The sequence below is a fragment of the Panthera onca genome, chromosome B4 (assembly GCF_046562875.1).
Source record: "Panthera onca isolate mPanOnc1 chromosome B4, mPanOnc1 haplotype 2, whole genome shotgun sequence".
NCBI lineage: Eukaryota > Metazoa > Chordata > Mammalia > Carnivora > Felidae > Panthera > Panthera onca.
Window position 1 is genome coordinate 44,622,893 of NC_138345.1, and position 22,611 is coordinate 44,645,503.

At 37.5% G+C, this 22,611-nt stretch overlaps 1 protein-coding gene across 1 annotated transcript in view; it reads right to left on the bottom strand.

Annotated features, from left to right (window-relative positions):
* Positions 1 to 459: 459 nt before the first annotated feature.
* Positions 460 to 22,611, bottom strand: part of LOC132694722 (NKG2-F type II integral membrane protein-like) — a 29,121-nt gene continuing 6,969 nt past the window's right edge. Inside the window, exons 5-6 of the mRNA XM_078450088.1 lie at positions 4,301 to 4,404; positions 460 to 3,805 (exon numbers count right to left, since the gene is read on the bottom strand). Coding sequence (XP_078306214.1) covers positions 3,676 to 3,805; positions 4,301 to 4,404 — 234 coding nt within the window. The 3' untranslated portion in view covers positions 460 to 3,675. The remainder of the gene's footprint in view (positions 3,806 to 4,300; positions 4,405 to 22,611) is intronic.

Below are 22,611 nucleotides of genomic sequence, written 5' to 3' on the forward strand. Positions count from 1 at the left end.
GAACAAGTTTGCTCGCCAAGCCTTGACAATGCTTTTCAAAATTTCTTCAATTCCCAACGAGACAGTGTGAGGTGTTGGTAGTGGGTGAGGAGACTGGGCTTTTGGCCAACGAGACAGAACAGGAAATGCAACCTGATTTCAAAAATGGAAACACATGTCCCCCCCCAAATTACTCATTTAGTGTCCCTAGATGATGTGTATGAAATTTCTCAAAAACCATTTCTTTGATGTTTTATTATTTATTTTTGAGAGAAAGAGAGACAGAGCACAAGCAGGGAAGGGGCAGAGAAAGAGGGAGACACAGAATCCAAAGCAGGCTCCGGGCTCTGAGCTGTCAGCACAGAGCCTGACGCGGGCCTCGAACTCACAAACCATGAGATCATGACCTGTGCCGAAGCCGGACGCCCAACCGGCTGAGACACCCAGGTGCCCTTCTCAAAAACCATTTTTAAACTGAAAATATCTTTGATATATATGATCAAACTCCTAAGTCAGATTATATTTCTAATACCCAGCTAAACAAATATATTGTAACAATAGAGCTTTGGATGAGTGGAAGGAAGAAGACAGTTTTAGAGCTTGGGTTTTCTTAGAAATCGGCCTCTATGACCTATTTGGAAAAGCAAAATATAAAGAGATCACATATAGGAAGAACCTATTGTGGCTTGGCTATATTTTAAGGAAATTTAGCATTATGTAATTTATTCCTCAGCCCTTGGCGTTGGCTACATATACAGTTACCATATCACAGGTGATGGAACTGAAGCATCAAGTTTTTAAGTGGAAATGACCAAGATTTAGTGAATACTTAGGTGTCAAAAGGTGCTTTTCAAATAATCTTCAAGCAACTCTATGAATAAGATACTATTTGCGTCATATTTTATGGGAGAGGCAAGCGAGACAGATCAGTTTTCTGACTCATAGAAATAAGAGTGTGCATTCAGAATTACATTGAAATGACCTGGTTTCATTGCTGATGTTTTTAAACTTTACACCTTACTGCTTATTCCACATTTGTAAGTTGATCAAGGCCCCTGGTGAAAACATCTGCCTGCTGATGTTTCCCGTTATACAAAACCACCTTAGAAGAATTTTTGGTACAGAGGAAAGAAAAATCTAGATGGAAGTTAGGAACGTTCTATTTGTGTGTGTGTGTGTGTATTTCTCATGTTTATTTTTTTACAAACAAAGATATCTATCTCATGAAACACAATGAGAAAAGTATTCCTATGGTTATTATGGTAAATTGGGTTATTTTTCAGTGAACTTACGTTTCCTCTAACTGACCACTTTGAAAACAGTATACTTTGCAGACAATTAATGACAGGTTTGACCATAGGACTTGTTTTCATAATATATTGTGAGTGGGAAAGTGATACCTTCTGAGCTCAGAGTGCAGGCAGCAAGAAGCACATTTCTGCTGGCCCCTCTGACAGCTGCTAATCTCTGCTTTAAAAGGTCGTATACCACATAGCCCACTGTTCTAAGAATAAACGATACAAAAGGTTCTGAGCTGCATCTGTGGTTTGCAGTCAAGTCCATGCAACCCAAGCTCATCAACTAAAATGCAGCCAAACCACAAATGAGTGAACGAGACATAAAGGCTTATTTTTAGATGCCAATGAAATTTGGGTTGTTTGTAACACAAGTTTAGCAATTAGTACATCTGCCACTTACATATTATATGAAATTAACTTTGAATATCCATCTATTTCCTCTGTATGAACATGGGAAATAAATATAAAGAATATGTCTATATTCAAGAGATCAAAGCATATGAAATGCGAATTTATTTTGCGACTTTGAGTTTTATCTCTCTTCCTCTTGTCACTGAATTACAGTAGAAAAATCTCTGAATCACTATCAAATTACTAAAGTTTGTCCTGTGATATGGCAATAATTAGCTGTTTTACCCACACAAATATCTGTCCATTTTTAATTCTTGTTTTCTTCATCATTTACTATTTTATTTTTCATGCCAAAGTATTTATTTATTTACTTATTTATTTATTTACTGGGAGAGTGGAAACAAAGCAAGGGCAGAGAGAGGGGGACAGAGGATCCAAAGTGGGCTCTGTGCTGTCAGCAAACTCATGAACTGTGAGATCATGACCTGAGCCGAAGTTGGACGTTCAACTGATTGAGCCACCCAGGTGCCCCTGCCAAAGTATATTTTTAAATTTGCTGGCACAGAACGATAGAGTGAGGACACAGATAATTTAATAAAACAAGATACCTTCCAAAATATCTGAAATCCTGGTGAGGAAAACAGTAGACAAGAAGAAGTAACAAAGGACACTGGTTATTATTCATTGAAAAACCAACCTCTCCCCAAAAATGAACCTAATCTTTGATTAGTGCTGCACTAAAATGGATTCAGAAGGTACAGCTTGGTTCCATTCTCTGAGGAAGTGGGCAGATCTGAATGGCTCTTAGACGGCAACCCTGGGATTGTTGCATGATACCCTGAGTGCTTGGTTATCAATTTAGTACTCTCAGCTCCAAATCTATCCCTCAGTGCTCTTTTCTCAGATAACGGTGCAAGATCCTATCAATTTTCTCTCTTGCCATCTCACAGGAGGTTGACTTCTGTTGGTAAAAGGCCATCGAGAGACACTGCAGCAGAAAGGGCTCTTCTTCCTGGTTCCTTGGTGTTTTCTCTCCTTTGGCCACTATGGCTTAGTTGCCAGCTGCCTGTTTGCAGGAAGTCCTGTGTATTCAGCCTCCACGAGTGTCTGTGGCCAGTGCCAGTTAAAGTTTCCTCTTCCAGCCTCTACCTGCTAACACTCTGGCAGGGGGTTCTTCCTGCCTGCCAGTCTCAGACCGAGATCCTTCCTCACCAAGTTCAGCCAGGGGACCGTGGAGCTGCTCTGCCCCAGGTCAATCCAGTGAGCATGTCGGCCATGAAGCTGTGTGCACCCACATTGTCCTCGATGACATCTAAATCCCATCTTAGAGAGCGGACCTGGCTTCCCAGTGATCCCTCCTTTCGGTACTTTCCTTTAAGCCTAAGGTATTCTTATAACTTTGTTTCATCCCCTCATGCTAGGCTTTCCCATATAGTTAATAATTCTTTATATCAAACTTCTCCTGGTTTCTGTCTCCTGCCTCAACACTGATAACCTTGCCACTCTGGGTCGTTCAGCTTTCACATGCAGCCCCTTTAGGGCTAGAACAAATCAATTAATTTGGAAATATGAGTGGGCTTTTTCACCCTACCAAGGGCTTTATCATAATAATGCTTGATATTATCATCTATAATGTATATGTAATTTATTTTAATAAATAACAAAAGTTTAAGAAATAGATGATATGTCCCTGAGTATATATTTTTTATGTTAATATAAATAAAGACTTAAAAATAATTCTACAACCCTAAGGGTAAAACCTCAGGTACTCTTTGGACCTTGGGTGATTATGATATATCAATGAAGATGAATCCTTGGTAACAAGTAAAGCATTCTAATGAGTGATGTTGATGATGGGAGACGGCATGCATATGTGCATACTGGAGGGTTATGGGAAATCTCTGTACGATTCTCTTAATTTTGCTGTGAACCCAAAACTGTTGTAAAAAATAAAATCTTAAAAAAATAACTCTAAGAAAATAATCATATGGCTTGAAGAAATGAGAAATATGTTCTTTATAGATGGTGAAGCAGCATTATATCAGATTTAGGTAGGTTGAAGTGGCTGGTGCTTACAAATATATGTTTTTATTTCTAAGCAGGATTCAATTAAAATTTTTTTGGCCTGAACGTATAAAAATGTACAATTGTGGTCCCATTCTGAAGATACTGACAACCTGAAATATAGAAAATAATATCTAATTAATCTTGGTAATACATAATTTTAAATCTTAATGAACATGCAATCCATTTGGACTAAGAGTTATGTATCTAAATCTGAATATTTTCCATATTATTTTTCTATGGAAACACTTCAACAATGGTGTTTCTAAAGTTGTTCCATGAAGGGGCGCCTGGGTGGCTCAGTCGGTTAAGCATCCGACTTCAGCTCAGGTCATGATCTCACACTCCGTGAGTTCGAGCCCCCCGTCGGGCTCTGTGCTGACAGCTGGGAGCCTGGAGCCTGCTTCAGATTCTGTGTCTCCCTCTCTCTGACCCTCCCCTGTTCACGCTGTCTTTCTCTGTGTCAAAAATAAACATTAAAAATAAATAAATAAATAAATAAATAAATAAATAAATAAATAAATAAAGTTGTTCCATTAAAGCTGTTTTTTTTTTTCCTATGACAAATTCTTTGAGGCGTAAAGTAAAGGAGATGTGAAGAAACTTACGGTTTGGAAAGGAAAGTTAAGCCTTTGGGCCACAGCCATGAACTATTATTTCTTGTCTGGGAGACTCTACACCATGAAGAACGAATGAAGAAGTCCAACATATACTATGAGAGAACAAATTTTATTAGAAGTTACATCAAAGCTCTTATACTCATGTGAAGTTTGTAGTAACAAGTCAAGCTCATTCTTTGTGACTTTATAGAATCTTTCAAATTGTAATACAGTGCTATGCACTGAACCCATTGTAAAGATATCTTAGTAGGACTAAGTGAAGAAGACACACTGCCATGGATAATAATTTGGGGTTCTGACAATTGTCCTGAGGTTAATAATAATAACTTGTGAAATATTTATTACTTTAAAAACTCCTAGAGATTCAAGTAAGAAGTACCTTTGTAATCTTCTTGCCTAGGACTGCTCCCATGCCTCTCCACCTACCCACCCTAGTGCAGTGATCAAAAAGAATTGTACTATTGGGGCGCCTGGGTGGCTCAGTCAGTTGAGCATCTGGCTTCAGCCCAGGTCTTGTTCTCCCGGTCCATGAGTTCGAGCCCCGCGTCAGGCTCTGTGCTGACAGCTTGGAGCCTGGAGCCTGCTTCTTGTTCTGTGTCTCCCTCTCTCTGCCCCTCCCCTGCTCATGCTCTGCCTCTCTCTCACCCTCTCAAAAATAAATAAACATTAAAAAAAATTTAATAAAAAAAAAAAAAGAATTGTACTATTTATGGGGCACCCGGGTGACTCAGTGGGTTGAGCGTCTGACTTCGTCTCAGGTCACGATCTCACGGTTCATGAGCTCCAGCCCCGCGTTGAGCTCTGTGCTGACAGCTCAGAGCCTGGAGCCTGTTTCAGATTCTGTATCTCCCTCTGACCCTTCCCCACTCGAGCTCTGTCTCTTAAAAATAAACATTAAAAAAAATTTTTTTTTAAAGAATTGTACTATTTACAATTTGGGAAGACTGAAAAAATCATGGTGCAGTTGCCTCAAGGGCAGACATGAGTAAGAGTGGGGAAGGGGATGAAATAACCATTGCTTTTTCAGCTCAAAGTGGTGAGTTTGCTTGATAATGAATGAGGGAAACTCACACTTTCCTTTAACTGAGCTCAAGGCCCCCAGTAAGTAAAATGGGAAGATATTGAAGGGAAAAGTACAACAGAAGAGATGATATTAGCTCTCTACACACTTTTAGCTGATGGGGAAAATGCGCCCACATGTAGAGGAGACCCAGATAAAAGCGAAAGCTGAGACTTGAGAATTGACAGTAAAGTTATGAGCACTCCCCTCCCACACACACCCCCCACCCCTCCCCACACACATACACATACACCTGCACATCCATCACATGGAAGAGGGTGGAAGCCTTACTCATTTGCAGTATTTGAACACAACCTTTAAAAAATTAGTGGTTGACATCTAAGCTGCAAAATCACAAGGGCAATCCCTAGGAAAATAGGCTACAAATAAACAAACAAACAAACAAACGATAAGAATTAGGAAAAACTGATTTTGCAGTAAAAGCTATGCAAGCTCCAAAAATAAGAAATCTAAGAAAAATGAAATACAATGCATGTTTACTAAACTACATTATCAGAAATGTGTACCTAAAAAAAATTTAAAACGTGCAAAGAAACCAGAAAATGTCTTCCATACTAAAGTCAATAGAAACTTTTCCTGGGAAAGATGTTAGAATTACTGAAAAAAAAAAAAAGTATTTTAAAGTAACATTTATGAATATTTGTAAGTTATAAAGGAAACTATGTTCAAATAATTAAATGAAAATATGGCAGCAACATAATAACTAGGAAATATCAGTAGAAAAATGAAACTATGTGAAAAAAACACAGAGAAATTCCGAGTTTATAAATACCTGAAATGAAAATTTCACTCAATTGGCTCTATAGAAAATTGGAGATGCAAAAGAAAAACTTGATGAAACTGAAGAAGGGGTAACAGAATTTATTCATCCCATAGAATGAGAGAGAAAAAATAACAGAGTTCAGAGATCTTCAATAATCAGAAAACCAGCATGGGTCTGAATAAAATCAAAGGCGGATAAAAGCAGAAGAAAAAAACAAACAAACAAACAAACAGAAAAGCAATATTAACACACAGTGAAAGAATAACTTCTTAAATAGCATTTTAAAAATATTTGTGGAACCCAGTGGCTCAGCAAACTACTAACAGAATGAGCACAAGAAACCCACATCTCACGACATGATAATGGAATGACCATTAAGTGACCATTAAGTGTCACTTGCGAACACAGACAAAAAAATAAGCCTGAGGGAACAGGGTGGATTATGAGGTGACTTAAGTCAGTGTGAAAATCAGGGAATGGGTGGCATATCTCCCACCTCCAGCAGACTTAAACCACATTATCTACCACAAAATCCACAGATTAGATCCAGATCTGATCTGTGTTCAGATTAGAGGGGGAATGACACCAGCAACACAAAACAATAGGAAGCCCCAGGCCCTTAATCCCCCATGGAAACAATAACTTAAAAATACATCCAGACACAAACCCATGTGTAGTCAGGCTAATCATTTTTGATAAGAGTGAGAAGACCATTCAATATGGAAAGGGTAGTATCGTTCACACATGGTGCCAGGAAACTGACTACCCACACACAAAAGAATGAAGGTGGATGCTTAGGTTTATGCCCCATCAAAGTTCATTCAACATGGACTAAACATTGGGACACCTGGGTGGCTCAGTCAGTTTAAGCATCTGACCCCAGCTCTGGTCATGATCTCGTAGTTCATGAGTTCGAACCCACATCGGGCTCCACACTGACAGTGCAAGAGCCTGCTTGGGATTCTCTCTCCCTCTCTGTCTGCCCCTCCCCCAATTTTGTGTGCACTCTCTCTCCCACACACACAAAATAAATAAATAAACTTTTTTAAAAAATCGGGCTAAACACAAAGCACCTGCTTGGCTCAATCGGTTAAGCATCTGACTTCAGCTCAGGTCATGATCTCACAGTTCGTGAATTTGAGCCCCAGGTAGGGCTCTGTGCTGACAGCTCAGAGCCTGGAGCCCGCTTCAGATTCTGTGTCTCCTCTCTTTGCCCCTCCCCTGCTCACACTCTCTCTCTCTCAAAAATAAATAAACATTAAAAAAATTTTAATAAAATTTTTAATAATTTTTTTAAAAATGGACTAAACACACAAACATAAGATGTAAAACTATCAAATTCCTTGGAGAAAACATGGGGGGAAGTACATAAAATTTTATTTGACAATGACTTCTTGGATATGACACCAAAAGCACAGACTACAAAGGAAAAGACCATTGTAGACAAATGGGCTACATCAAATTAAAACATTTCTTTGCATCAAAGGACATGATCCACAGAATGAAAGATAGAGTGGAAAAATGCTTGCAAATCATATATCAAAACAAAGATTTATATCCAAAATATATAAGGAATACAATGTCACTAATAAAAACAAAAACCCAATAACCCAAATAAGAAATGGGTAGGGGTGCCTGGGTGGCTTAGTCGGTTGGGCGTCCGACTTCGGCTCAGGTCACGATCTCACAGTCCGTGAGTTCGAGCCCCACGTCGGGCTCTGGGCTGATGGCTCAGAGCCTGGAGCCTGCTTCGGATTCTGTGTCTCCCTCTCTCTCTGCCCCTCCCCCGTTCATGCTCTGTCTCTCTCTGCCTCAAAAATAAATAAAACATTAAAAAAAATTTTTAAAGAAATGGTTAAAGGAATTAAATAGACATTAGAAAATATACAAATGGTCAAAAAGCATATGTAAAAGTGTTCAATATCACTGATTGTCAGAAAAATTCAAATCAAAACCATAATGAGATATCACCTCATACTTACTAGGATGGATACTATTTAGGAAAAAAGGAGGTGGAAAAAGAGGACCCTGGCACATTGTCATTGGGAAAGCAAATTGGTCAGCTATTATGTAAAACAGTATAAAGCTCCCTCCAAAAATTAAGAATAGAATTGCCCTATGAATCAGCAATCCCACGTGTAGGAAATTTTCTAAAAGAATTGAAAACAAGATCTCAAAGAGATACCTGCACACCCATCTCACTGCAACATTATTCACAAAAGTCAACCAGTAGAAGCAGCCCAAATGTCCACTGATGGAAGAAAGGAGAAAAAAAAACCACAGTATACACAGAGCAGTGTAATATTATTATTCAGCCTTAAAAAGGAAGGAAATCCTATCACATGCTACAACATGGTTGAAATTCCAGGACATCATGCTGAGTGAAATAAGCCAGTCACACACACACACAAGAATACGATTCCACTTCTAGGAAGTATCTAAAGCAGTCAAACTGATGGAAACAGCAAGTAGAATGGTGATTGCTAAGGGTTCAGGGGAAAGTAGAGAAGTTCATTATGTCCATTGAGTATGGAGTTCCAGTTTTGCAAGGTGAAAGTTCTAGACATCTGTTGGGCAACGATGTGAATACAGTTAGCACTCATGAACTGTATGCTTAGAGTTGGGTAAGATGCATGAAACTGTTAAAGTGTAGTGGATAAGATGTGAGACATTGTGTGATTCCAACTATATGATGTCCTGGAAAAAAAATAAAATAAAACTATGGAAACAGTAAAAAGATCAGTGGTTGCCAGAGCTGAGCAAGAAGGGAAGGATTGATAATAGATGAAGGACAGAGGATTTTTAGGGCAGTGAGCCTATATTATATAAATATGTAATGGATGATAAAAGTCTTTACACATCTCTCCAATCTCATAAAATGTACATAATCAAGAGTAAACCTTAATTTAAACTATAGTCTTTCGGTGATAAAGATGTGTCAATGTACTTTCATCAGTTGTAGCAAGTGTAACCCTAAGGTAGGAGATATTAACAATGGGAGAGTCTATGCATGTGTAGACAGTAGGGGTATATAGGAAACCTGTGTGCCTTCTCTCAGCTTTGATATGACCCTAAAATTTCTCTCAGAAATAAAGTTTATTTTTTATATAAATGGGTAATATGGTAAATTTTCTATTACTTTTTTTACCACAATTAAAAATAAAATAAAAAGCAAACAAACAGAAAGAGGGGATCTTGAAAGCAGCAAGGAAAAAACTACTAATTACATTTAATTACAACTAATAATATGATTAATAGAGAAGTTCTCATCAGAAACCATGAAGAATAAAAACAGGGAAGGTCAAAACCAAAGAGCTGAATGTGCTGGAAAAACAAAAAAACAAGACACAAACCAAAACCCCTCAAAAAAAAAAAAAAAACCCACAACAAAGCAAAACATGACAAAGAAAGCTTGTCACAGAAACGTTCCAAATTCAGCAAAACAGTCTTTCAAAACAGAAGGTGCATGACGACCTAACGGAGTTTCTTAGCAGACCTGTTCTCCGTAAATGTTTTTCAAGCTAAAAGTAGATGAGAAGGGATGGTGTCCACAAGAAGGAAAAAAGATCAATAGAAATGGTAAATATGTGGGTAAATTTAAAAGTCTCTGTGTGTGTTTGCTTCTCTCAATTTTTTAAGAGGTAAGATTATTTAAAACCACAATTAAAGCCCTGTATGGTTGGGTCTATACCATATATGGATACAACCTTGTGCTGGTAATTGAGCACATCAGAGAGGAAAGAAAACCTTATTTTGTTAGCACTTGTTGATTTCTGTGGTGCACAGTCACTGTGAAAGGTTCAAGTCACCAATGTGAAATCATGAGCACGGTGTTGAAAAAGATATGCATAATTAGTGGTCAGAAACCAGTATTAGCTGGCTTCAGCACTGTTTCAGAAGTACATACAGGTTTCCGTCCCTATCTGAAAGTAGAGCGCTTTTATGAAATCATCCGTAAACTGAAATGGCGTAAATTGAATAAGCTATTATCATTAATGCATATGCAAAAGTTTCAAGCATTCCCAGACTGCCACCTTGTCCCTGGACTACTACACCCTGCCTCTGTGCCCAAGCATCCCTGAACCTCATAATCCCAGAACTTGTGTCACTGAGGCATTTGCTTCACCAGCCAGAGTCACAGTGACTATCTATCCCCTGAGATGTAATTACAGTATCCCTCGGATATCGGCACATGCCTCCACCGTAGCCATCAGTTCCAGTGTGACAGCAAGTGAAACTGCCCAGGACCCTACACGGTGGAAGTTCCATTTGCACTTGTTCCTAGCACTATGGCTCCAATACTGCTTGGAGTGCCAGCATGCCAAGAAGGGTCACCTCAGCCAAACCTTCTCCCATGCACAAGCCCAGAGAGGGTAGAATGTTTTCTTTTTCTTCTTTCTTCTTTTTACTTGCAGTACAGCTAACATACTATAGTGTTTTATTAGTTTCAGGTATGTAATAAAGTGATTAAACATCTCTATATGTTTCTCATTGCTCATCATAAGTATAGTCTTAATCCCGTTTACTTACTTGCCTTCTGGTAAGTTCTCCGTAGTGAGAGATTGTTTTTGGTTTGTCTCTTTGTTTCCTGGTTCATATGTTTTGCTTCTTAAATTCCACATATATGTAAAATCATACGGTCTTTGTCTTTCTCTGACTGTCTTATTTCACTTTGCATTATACTCTTTAGATCCTTCCAAGTTTTTTCAAATAACAAGATTCATTACTTTTTATGCCTGAGAAATATTCCATTGCAATAAACACATTGCAATGGTGTCTATACCTTTTCAAATTAATGTTTTTATATTCTGTGAATAAATATTCAGTAGTGGAATTATAGATCATAGGAGAGTTCTATTTTTAATTTTTTTAAGGAATATCAATACTGTTTCCACAGTAGGCTGCATCACTTTTCATTCACAGTCATGCACAAGCGTTCCTTTATCTCCACATCCTTGCCAACACTTGCTGTTTCTTGTGTTTTTTTTTTTATTTTAGCCATTTTGAAAGATGTGACATGATATCTCATAGTAGTTATGATTTGCATCTCCTTGATGATCAGTGCTGTCGAGCATCTTTTCATGTATCTATTGGCCATCTGTGTTTCTTCTTTGGAGAAATATCTGTTCATGTCTTCTACCTATACTTTAATTGGAGTATTTGGAGGGTTTTATTGGTTTTTTGCTTTTTTTTTTTTTTTTTTTTTTTTTTTTTTTTTTTTTTTTTGGTGTTGAGTTGTATATGTTCTTCATGTATTTTGGATACTAACCAACCCTTTGTTGGATATGTCATTTGCAAATATCTTCTCCCATATAGTATGCTGTGTTTCAATTTGGTTATTTCCTTTGTTATGCAGAAGCTTTTTTATTTTGATTTAATCCAAATAGTTTACTTTGCTTCGGGAAGCATATCTACAAAAATGATGCTGTGGACAAGATCAGTGAAATTACTGCCTCTGCCCTCTTCTAGGATTTTTTTTAACGTTTATTTATTTTTGAAACAGAGAGAGACACACCATGAACGGGGGAGGGGCAGAGAGAGAGGGAAACACAGAATCGGAAGCAGGATCCAGGCTCTGAGCCATCAGCCCAGAGCCGGACGGGGGGCTCGAACTCGCGGACTGCGAGATCGTGACCTGAGCTGAAGTCGGATGCTTAACCGACTGAGCCACCCAGGCTCCCCTCTCTTCTAGGATTTTTATGGTTTCAGCTCTCACATGTAGGTCCTCAATCCATTTTGAGTTTATTTTTCTGTATGGTGCAAGAAAGTGGTCCAATTTCATTGTTTTTTTTTTTTTAATTTTAATTTTATTTTTTATTTTTTAAAATTTACATCCACATTAGTTAGCGTTGTTTTGCATGTAGCTGTCCAGTTTTCCCAGCACTATTTGTTTAGGAGACTTTTTCCCATTGCATATTCTTGCCTCTTTTGTCAAAGATGAATTGACCATATACTTCTGGGTTTATTTCTGGGCTCTCTATTCTGTTCCATTGATCTCTGCATCTATTTTTGTGCCAGTATCACACTATTTTGATTATGACAGCTTTGTAGTGCATCTTGAAATTTGGAATTTTGATACCTCCAGTGATGCTCTTCTTTTTCAAGATTGCTTTGGTTATTGGGCATCTTTTGTGGTTCCATACAAATTTTAGGATCCTTTGTTCTGGTTCTGTGAAAAAATGCTGTTGGTATTTTTATATGGATTACGTTAAATCTGTAGATTTCTCTGGATAGCATGCACATTTTAACAACATTTGTTCTTCCAATTCATGAGCATAGAATGATTTTCCATTTGTGTTGTCTTTCATTTCCTTCATCAATGATTTACAGTTTCAGAGTACATGTCTTTTACCTTCTTGGTTTAACTTATTCCTAGGTAATTTTTCGTGCACTTTCAAATGAGATTGTTTTCTTTTTTTTTAATTTTTTTCTATGTTTATTTATTATTGAGAGACAGAGTGAGACAGAGCATGAGCATGGGAAGGGCAGAGAGAGGAGACACAGAATTTGAAGGAGGCTTGAGGCTCTGAGCTCAGAGCCGATGCGGGGCTCCAACCCACCCACTGCAAGATCATGACCTGAGCCGAAGTTGGATGCCCAACTGACTGAGATTGTTTTCTTAATTTTTCTTTCTGCTACTTCATTGTTGGTGTATAGAAATGCAACAGATTTCTGTATATTGATTTTTGTGTCCTGCCATTTTACTGAATCCACGTATCAGGTCTAACAATTTTTTGGTGGAGTCTCATGGGTTTTCTAAATAGAGGTATGATGTCATCTGCAAATAGTTTTACTTCTTCCTTACCAATTGGATATCTTTTATTTCTTTGTGTTGTCTGATTGCCGTGGCTAGGATTTCCAGTACTATTTTGAATAAGATTGTGAGAGTGGGCAACCTTTTCTTATTCCTGACCTTAGGAGGAAAGCTTTTAGTTTTTCACCATTGAGGATGATGCCCGCTGTGGATTTTCATATATGGCCTTTATTATATTGAGGTATGTTCCCTGTAAACCTACTTTGTTAAGGATTTTTAACAAAAATGGATGTTGTACTTGTCAAATGGTTTTTCTCCAGCTATTAAAGTGATGATATGGGTTTTATTTTTTCTCTTGTTGATGTAATGCATCACACTGATTGATTTAAAAATACTGAATATTTGCATTCCAGCAATAAATTCCACTTGATTAGTGTGAATAATTTTTTAGTGTATTGTTGGATCTAGTTTGCTAATATTTTATTGAGGATTTTTGCATCTGGGTTCATCAGAGATAATAGGCTGTAGTTCTGGGTTTTGTTTTTGTTGTTGTTGTTGTTGTTTTTCTAGTGTCTTTATCTGGTTTTGGTGCCAGGGTAATGCTAGCCTCATGGAATGAATCTGGAAGCTCTCCTTCCACTTCTATTTTTTAGAATGGTTAGAGAAGAATAAGCATTAACTCTTCTTTAAGTGTTTGGTAAATTCACCTGTGAAGCCATCTGGTCCTGGAAGTCTTTTGTTACTCTTCAATTTCATTGTTGGTAATCAGTGTGTTCAATTTTCTATTTCTTCATGTTCAGTTTTGGGAGGTTATATGTTTCTAGGAATTCATCCATTATTTTTAGCTTGTCCAGTTTGTTGGCATATAATGTTCTTTTACAATCCTTTGTATTTCTGTGGTGTCAGTAGTTATTTCTCCTCTTTCAGTTCTAATTTTATTTGATTCCTCTCTCTCTCTCTCTCTCTCAGTGAATCTGGTTAGAAGATTATCAAGGTTTTTTTTAATCTTTTCAAAGAACCAGCTCTGGATTTCATTGATCTGTTCTATTCTTTGTTTACTTTCTATATCATTTATTTCTGCTCTAATCTTTATTATTTACATTCCTTTTCTGGTTTTTCCTTTGTTTTTGTTTCTTTTTCTAGCTCCTTAAGTGTAAGTTTTCGATGTTTATTTGTGATTTTTCTTCTTCTTGATGTGGGCCTGTATTGCAATAAACTTTCCTGTTAAAGAGCTTTTGCTAGGGGCGCCGGGGTGGCGCAGTCGGTTAAGCGTCCAACTTCAGCCAGGTCACAATCTCGCGGTCTGTGAGTTCAAGCCCCGCGTCAGGCTCTGGGCTGATGGCTCGGAGCCTGGAGCCTGTTTCCAATTCTGTGTCTCCCTCTCTCTCTGCCCCTCCCCCATTCATGCTCTGTCTCTCTCTGTCCCAAAAACAAATAAAAAACGTTGAAAAAAAAATTTTTTTAAAAAAAAGAGCTTTTGCTGTATCCCAAACACTTTACACTGTTGTGTTTTCAGTTTCATTTGCCTCTATTTATTTTTTTATTTCCTCTTTGATTTCTTAGTTGTCCCATTTACTGTTTAGTAGCATGAAATTTAACTTTCATGTATTTGTGTTCATTCCATATTTTTTTCTTGTGGCTGATTTCTAATTTTAGAGCATTGTGGTCAGAAAAGATGCATGGTATGACTTCAGTGTTTTTCAGTTTGCTGAGTCTTGCTTTGTGGCCTATTCTGGAGAATGGTCCATCTGCACTTGAAAAGAATGTGTGTTCTGCTCTTTTAGGGTGGAATGTTCTGAATATACCTGTTAAATCCATCTGTTCCAGTGTGTCATTCAAAGCCACTGTTTCCTTGTTGATATTCTGTTTGGATGATGTATGCATTGGTATAACTGGGGAGTTGAAGTCCCTTACTATTATTGTATTTCTATCAGTTACTTCCTTGTAGTTTGCTACTAATTTCTTTATGTATTTGGGTGCTCCCATGTTGGTTGCATAAATATTTATAATTGTTTTATCTTTTTGTTGGATGATTATAGAGTGTCATTCTTTGTCTCTTGTTACAATCTGTTTTAAAGTCTATCTTGTCTGAAATGAGTATTGCTACCCTGGCTTTCTTTTAGCTTCCATTTGCATGATAAATGCTTTTCCATCCTTTCACTTTCATTTTCATGTGTTTTTAGCTCTGAAGTGAGTGTCTTGAAGGCACATATACATGGGTCTCGCTTTTTTATCCGTTCCATCACCCTGTGTCTTTTGATGGAGCATTTAGTTCATTTACATTCAACGTACTTATTGACAGGTATGTAATTATTGTCATTTTGTTACCTATTTTATGGTTGTTTTTGCCATTCTATTCCGTTCTTTTCTTCTCTTGCTCTTTTCTCTCATGGTTTCCTAGCTTTCTTTAATGACATATTTGGATTCCTTTATCTTTATTCTTACATATCTATTACTGGTTTTTGATTTCTGGTTACCATTAGGTTTATGTTAACATCTTCTGCATATTATAGCAGTCTATGTTATGTTGATAGTCTCTTTTGAACCCATTCTTACTGCTCTCCCACCACACATTTTAGGTGTATGGTGTCATACTTTATATCCTTTTATTTTGTGAATCCCTTGCCAGATTTTTATGGATATACTTAATTTTAGTGCTTTTGTGCTTCCTGTTTTTCTTAGTCCTCCTTGTGGTCTTACCTTTCCACTCAAAAAGTCCTTGTTAACATTTCTTGAAGGGATGGTTTAGTGGTCGTTAATTCCTTTAACTTTTGTTTATCTGGGAAACTCTATCTCTCCTTCTGTTCTGAATGATAGCTTTGTTGGAAAAAGTATTCCTCATTGCAGATTTTTTTTTCATTCAGCACTCTACATGTATCATGCGGTTCCCTTCTGGCCAGCAAAGTTTCTGGTGAAAAAGCAGCCAATAGCCTTATGGTGTCTCTGTTGTATGTAACTGTTTTCCTTTCTCGTGATGCTTTCAATATTCTCTCTTGACCCTACTTTTTGTCATTTTAATTGCTATGTGTCTTGGTGTAGATCTCCTTAAGTTAACTTACTTCACCTCTTATTTCTTCAAATAAATATTCTACCACCTTTTCTCTCTCTTCTCCTTCTAGGATCTCTATAAAGCAAATGTTATTACATTTGATGGTGTCTCCAAACTTCCTTGTTCTATTTTCATTTATTGTTATTATTTTCTTCTTTCTCAGGATCAGTTGGGTTGCTTTCCATTACTCTGTACTCCAGGTTGCTGATGTGTTCTACTTCCTTTAGTCAACTATTTACTCCTTCTGGTTTACTTTTAATTTCAGTTATTGTGTATTTTTTCTTTCTCCGTTGAGGGTCTCGCCGAGGTCTTCCACTCTTTTCTCAAATTCAGTGAGTATCTTTATGGCCATTGCTTTAAATTCTCTATCAAACATACTACTTATCAATGTTTTGTTTACATATTTTGCTGTGATTTTGTCCTATTCTTTCACTGAAACATTCCTCTCTCTCCACATTTTGCCTAACTCTGTGTCTATTTCTGTGTGTTAGGAAAGGCAGCTACATCCCTGTTCTTGAAAGTAGCAGCTTTATGAAGAAGAGCTCCTGTAGAGCCCTGCTATGCAATGTCACTTGTTCAGAAGAACCTGGCATTACAGGGGTGTCTCCTGTGTGTTGTGTGAGCCCCACTGTTGTGCCTGAGCTGCTATTGCTTTCACTCCAGTCATCTGCAATGATTCTCTGAGTCTGTTGGGAGCAGAGTTTGGTTCCAGTGTTATTAGTGGGACACCCTGGGGCTTCCTTGAGCTTGAGTTGAGTCAGACCAGGCATTTGCCAAAGATTCGGTAGCACAGAATGGCAGGGCATCATCCCTATGTTGTTCTAGGAGAAGTTTTGTGAGCAGTGCATGCAGTCAGACTAGATATCAGACCCCAGCCCTCTACTGGGCCACATTTGGACCTGGATGTGTGGTACGTTCCCTTGTCTTCCAGGGCAGGAAACCTCTGGAGTGGTGCTGGCCCCTGTTGTGGCCGCTTGCCTACTACCAGGCTTGTGACACCACTTTGGATGGGCTCTGGCCAAGGGCATGTTGAAAGGGCAGATTCAAAGGAGAATGTGAGGCAAGGAACATGGTATTAACAAGGCTTACTCAAGTCTGCTGTGGGAAGAGACCTGGGGAGGGGCTTGGCAGAATAGGTGTGTTTCCAGGGTAGCACAGAAGTAACATACTGTGTTATCAAGTTGGGTGGAGATCATTGGTAAAGCACTGATTCTCACAGGTGTCTTGGTCACTATGCTAAAGAGCAAGAGAGGGAGATGGCACCAGACAGCTCCTTTGTTCTTGGAAAAGAATCCTAAAGATCCCTGCCCTCCAGCACACGCTCTGAGATTAGTAAATATATCTCTTTCTTGTATATCCCAGGTGTTTTTCAATTCATGTTTTTGTTGTGCTGTCTCTTTAAGGGTGAAGAATAAGTGTTCTATGCTCTCTGGGCTCTCCCAGAGCTACAACTACTCGGTTTTAAAGATGCAGGTGTTCACATTAATCAAAGAAAGATTCAGAACAACCCAGTCCTCTCAATAGGAGCAGAAAAGCATGAGACAAAAGGCAGCACTCTTCCTCGAGGAAAACTCTCAAAGGAGTAAGAATAAAAACGACATACCTCAAGGCCATAAAGGTCATATATGAGAGACCCACAGCTAATATCATCCTCAGTGGGGAAAAACCGAGAGCCTTCCTCCTAAAGTCAGGAATACAACAGGGATGTCTACTATCACCACCACTGTTCGACGTAGTGTTGGAAGTTCTAACCTCAGTGATCAGACAACAAGAAGAAATAAAAGCCATCCAAATCAGCAAGGAAGAAGTCAAACCTTCACTCTTTACAGACAACAGGATACTCTGTGTGGAAAACCCAAAGACTCAACCCAAAACCTGCTAGAACAGATTAAGGAATTGTTAAGGAATTGCAGGTTATAAAAATCAATGTACAGAAATCAGTTGCACTTCTATACACCCTTAATGAAGCAGCAGAAAGAGAAATCAAGGAATTGATCCCATTTATAATTGCCCCGAAAACCATAAAATATCTAGGAATAAACCTAACGAAAGAGGTAAAAGATCTGTATGCTGAAAACTATAGAAAGTTTATGAAAGAAATTGAAGAAGACACAAAGAAATGGAAAAATTGTCGATAATACCCAAAGCAATCTACACATTCAATGCAATCCCTATCAAAATAACACCAGCATTCTTCACAGAGCTAGAACAAACAGTTCTAAAATTTGTATGAAACCACAAAAGACCCCAAGTAGCCAAAGTAATCCTGAAAAAGAAAACCAAAGCTGGAGGCACCACAATTCCACACTTCAAGCTGAATTACAAAGCTGTAATTATCAAGATGGTATGGTACTGGCACAAAAACAGACACTGAGATCAATGAAACAGAATAGACAATCCAGAAATGGACCCACAAATGTACGGCCGACTAATCTTTGACAAAGAAGGAAAGAATATCCAATGGAAAAAAGTCTCTTCAGCAAATGGTATTGGGAAAACTGGATAGCGACATGCAGAAGAATGAATCTGGACCACTTTCTTACACCATACATAAAAATAAACACAAAATAAATGAAAGAACTGAATGTAAGACAAGAAACCATCAAAACCCTAGAGGAGAAAACAGACAGTAACCTCTTTGACCTCACCCACAGCAATTTCCTACTATACATGTCCCCAGAGGCAAGGGAAACAAGAGCAAAAATGAACTATTGGGACCTCATCAAAATAAAAACTTCTGCACAGCAAAGGAAACCATCAACAAAAATAAAAGGAAACTGATAGAATGGGAAAAAATATTTGCAAATGACATATCACATAAAGGGCTAGTATCCAAAATTTTAAAGAACTTACCAAATTCAACACCTCCCAAAAACAAGTAATCCAGTGAAGAAATGGGCAAAAGACATGAATGCTTTTCCAAAGAAGACATCCAGATGGCAAACAGACATAAAGATACTCAACATCACTCATCATCAGGGAAATACAAATCAAAACCACAATAAGATACCACCTCACGCTTGTCAGAATGGCTAGAATTAACAACTCAGGAAACAACAGCTGTTGGTGAGTATGCAAAGAAAGGGGACTCCTTTGGCACTGCTGGTGGCAGGCACTCTGGAAAACAGTATGGAGTTTCCTCAAAAAACAAAAACAAAAACAAAAACAAAAACAAAAACAAAAAATAGAGCTACCCTACAACCCTGCAATTTCACTAGTAGGTATCTATCCAAAGGATACAAAAAATGCTGATTTTATATATATATATATATATATATATATATATATAATCACTTTTAGTGAAATATATATATATATTTCACTTTTAGTGAATATATATATATATATATATATATATATATATACATCACTAAACGTTAACTAACTTGGATTTAAATAAAGTCTTAAAAAATAAATAAATTTCCAGGTGTTAAGCCAGGTTGATTATAAGAACTCACAAAATAAGACCCCTCTGGTTTTTGAAGCCAAATGTAATGGAAATTCATCTTCTCTGAGTGTGTTCCCCATGTCTGGGGTGCTTTGTGTGAGGGCCTTTTCTTCTCCTCTCTCCACACCCATGGCATCCCCTCTTCTCATGCACGGTCCTGAGGGTCTGCCTAGCTTGTGACTGGATCTTTGGACTTTCTACGCTCTTGGATGTGTCCTCTTTTCTACATTCAGCTGTTCAGAGTCTGTTCTGTAAGTCTTTGGGTCATTTTCTAGGTTATTTACAGTTATGTGGGTGTTATCTAGTTTTGTCCATGAGATGAGGTGAGTTTAGGACCTTCTTACTCTGCCTCTTCCCCAGAATTTGGGATACTATTTTCAAAGTGATCAAAGGCAAAAAATAACTGTCAACCAAGAATACCTTACTCAGCAAAGCTATCATTCCAAAATACAGAAGAGATAAAGAACTTCCCACCATCCCAGGGGATGGTGGATTGGATCAGTTTCTACTCTAGCCGTAGGTGTCAGTCACAGGATTACAGCAACAGGACTCCCCTGGTGATCTGTTAAAGCCATGCATCATAAGTACTAGACCTCTATCCCATAGAAATGCTAAAGGGAATTCTTCAAACTGAAACAGCAACCAAAAAAATCATAACATAAAAATGTATGAAAGTATGCAATCACTGGTACAGACAAAAGGAAAATGATCCTTGACAGTGGTCCAGGCAATAATGTCTAGAATATGTCACCACAAGCACAGGCACCAAAAAATAAAATAAAAAGTGAGGCTACATTGAAATAAAGAGCTTTTGCACGGCAAAGGGAACAATCAATAAGCTGAAAATACAATGTATTGAATGAGAGAATGTAATTGCAAACCATACATCTGACAAGGGACTAATTTCCAACATATAAAAAGAACCATTCCAACAGTATAACAAAAAAGAAACTAATCCAATTTTTAAAATGGGGAACGGATCTGAGTAGACGTTTTTCTGTAGACATATAAATGGCCAGTAGGTACATGAAAAGGTGCCCAACAAATGACTCATCGGGGAAATACAAATCAGTGAGCATAAAGTAATGAGATAATCACCTCACATCTGTTCAGATGACTTTTATCACAAAGAGGAAAGATATTGGTAGAATGTGAAGAATGGGAAAAATTCAGGTGGGAGTGTAAATTGGTGCAGCCACAATGGAAAATAGTATAGTGGTTTTTCAAAAAATTAAAAATAGAACTATCAAATGATCCAGTAATCTCACTCTTGGTATCTATTAAAAGGAACTGAAGTCAGTATCTCAAAGGGATCTCTGCACAGCCATGCTCAATACAACATTACTTACAGTAGCCAAGATATGAAAACAAACGAAGTGTCTTCCAACAGATAAATGGTTATGAAGATATGATATGTATAATGACATTATATAGATATAGATTGGATATAGATATAGATGGATATGGAAGTTAATTAAAGTCATAGTAGGAAGGAAGAAATGATAAACATATATATATTTGAAAGCTGATGCTAAAATATGAATAGTAGAAGAACTCGTGGTAGCCTCAAATGGAACAATACCCCAAATTCCAAGGGCATCATCAATAGAATGGAAAAATACGTTGTAGCAGAATCAGACAATAGAACAGCAAGGAAGTGTCGAGAAATTACAAATTCATGCAATTATAGGGATGGGTCTCACGAGTTTAGCTTTACCTAAAAAAGCCAAATATAAAGTATACACATAGTATGATTTCATTTATATAATGTGCTCTTTAATGAAGAAAAGGACATGAAAGGGGTATTTTGCAGTGCTGGTAAAATTCATTTCCTCATTCCATGTGACAGTGACACTTGAAAATTCTGCCATCTGTTGGCATGAATGACATGTGTTTTCATCTGTATGTATATAATACTTCAGTAAAATTATATGAGAATATTATGAAAATATGCAAATATGTTTAAAAATTCTATCAAACATTTAAAGAAGAGTTGATGCTTATTTTTCTCAAATTATTCCAAAAAATAGAAACGGAAGGAACACTTCCAAACTCATTCTATGAGGCCAGCATTACCCTGATTCTAAAACCGGACAAACACCCCACCAATGAAGAGAAGTATGGACCTATATCCTAGATGAACATGAATGCAAAAATTCTCAACAAACTACTGGCTTGTTGAATCCAATAGTACATTAGAATAATCATTTACTATGATCAGGTAAGATGTATTCGTGGACTACAATAGTGGTACATTATTTGTAAATCAATCAATGTGATACAGCACATTAATAAAAGAAAGGCTAAGAACCTTATGATCCTTCCAATAGATGCAGAAAAAGCATTTGGCAAAATACAACATCCAGCCATGATGACTCAACATAATAACCATCAACAAAGCAGGGATAGAGGGAATATGCCTCAACATAATAAAGGCCATATACAAAAAACCCACAGCTGATATTATCGTCAGTGGGGAAAAACTGGGAGCTCTTCCTCTACAGTCAGGAATAAGACAGGGAATGTCCACTCTCACCATTGTTATTTAACATAGTACTGGAAGTCCTAGCCTCAACAATCAGACAACAAAAAGAAATAAGAAGGATCCAAATCAGCAAGAGAGAAGTCAAATTTTCACTACATGATACCCTATACAGAAAACCCAGAAGACCCCACCAAAAAGTTGCTGGAACTAACACATGAATTCAGTAAGTTGCAGGATACAAAATCAATGTACAGAATTCAGTTGCATTTCTATACACCAAAACTAAAGCATCAGAAAGAGAAATTAAAGAATCAATCCCATATAAAATTGCACCCCAAACCATAAGATACTTAGGAATAAGCGTAACCAACCAGGTGAAAGCTCTGTACTTAAAAACTCTGAAACAGTAATGAAAGAAATTAGAAGGTGACACAAATAAATGAAAAAAACATTCCATGATCATGGATTGGGAGAAAAAATATTGTTAAAATGTCTATACTGTCCAAAGCAATATACAAATTTAATACAATCCTTATCAAAATACCAATAGCAGTTTTCAAAGAGGTAGACCAATCTTAAAATTTGTATGGAACCACAAAAGACCCCGAATAGCCAAATCAATCTTGAAAAAGAAAAACAAAGCTGGAGGCATCACAATTTTTGTCTTTAAGATGTATTACAAAGCCGTAGCAATCAAGACAGTATGGCATTGGCACAAA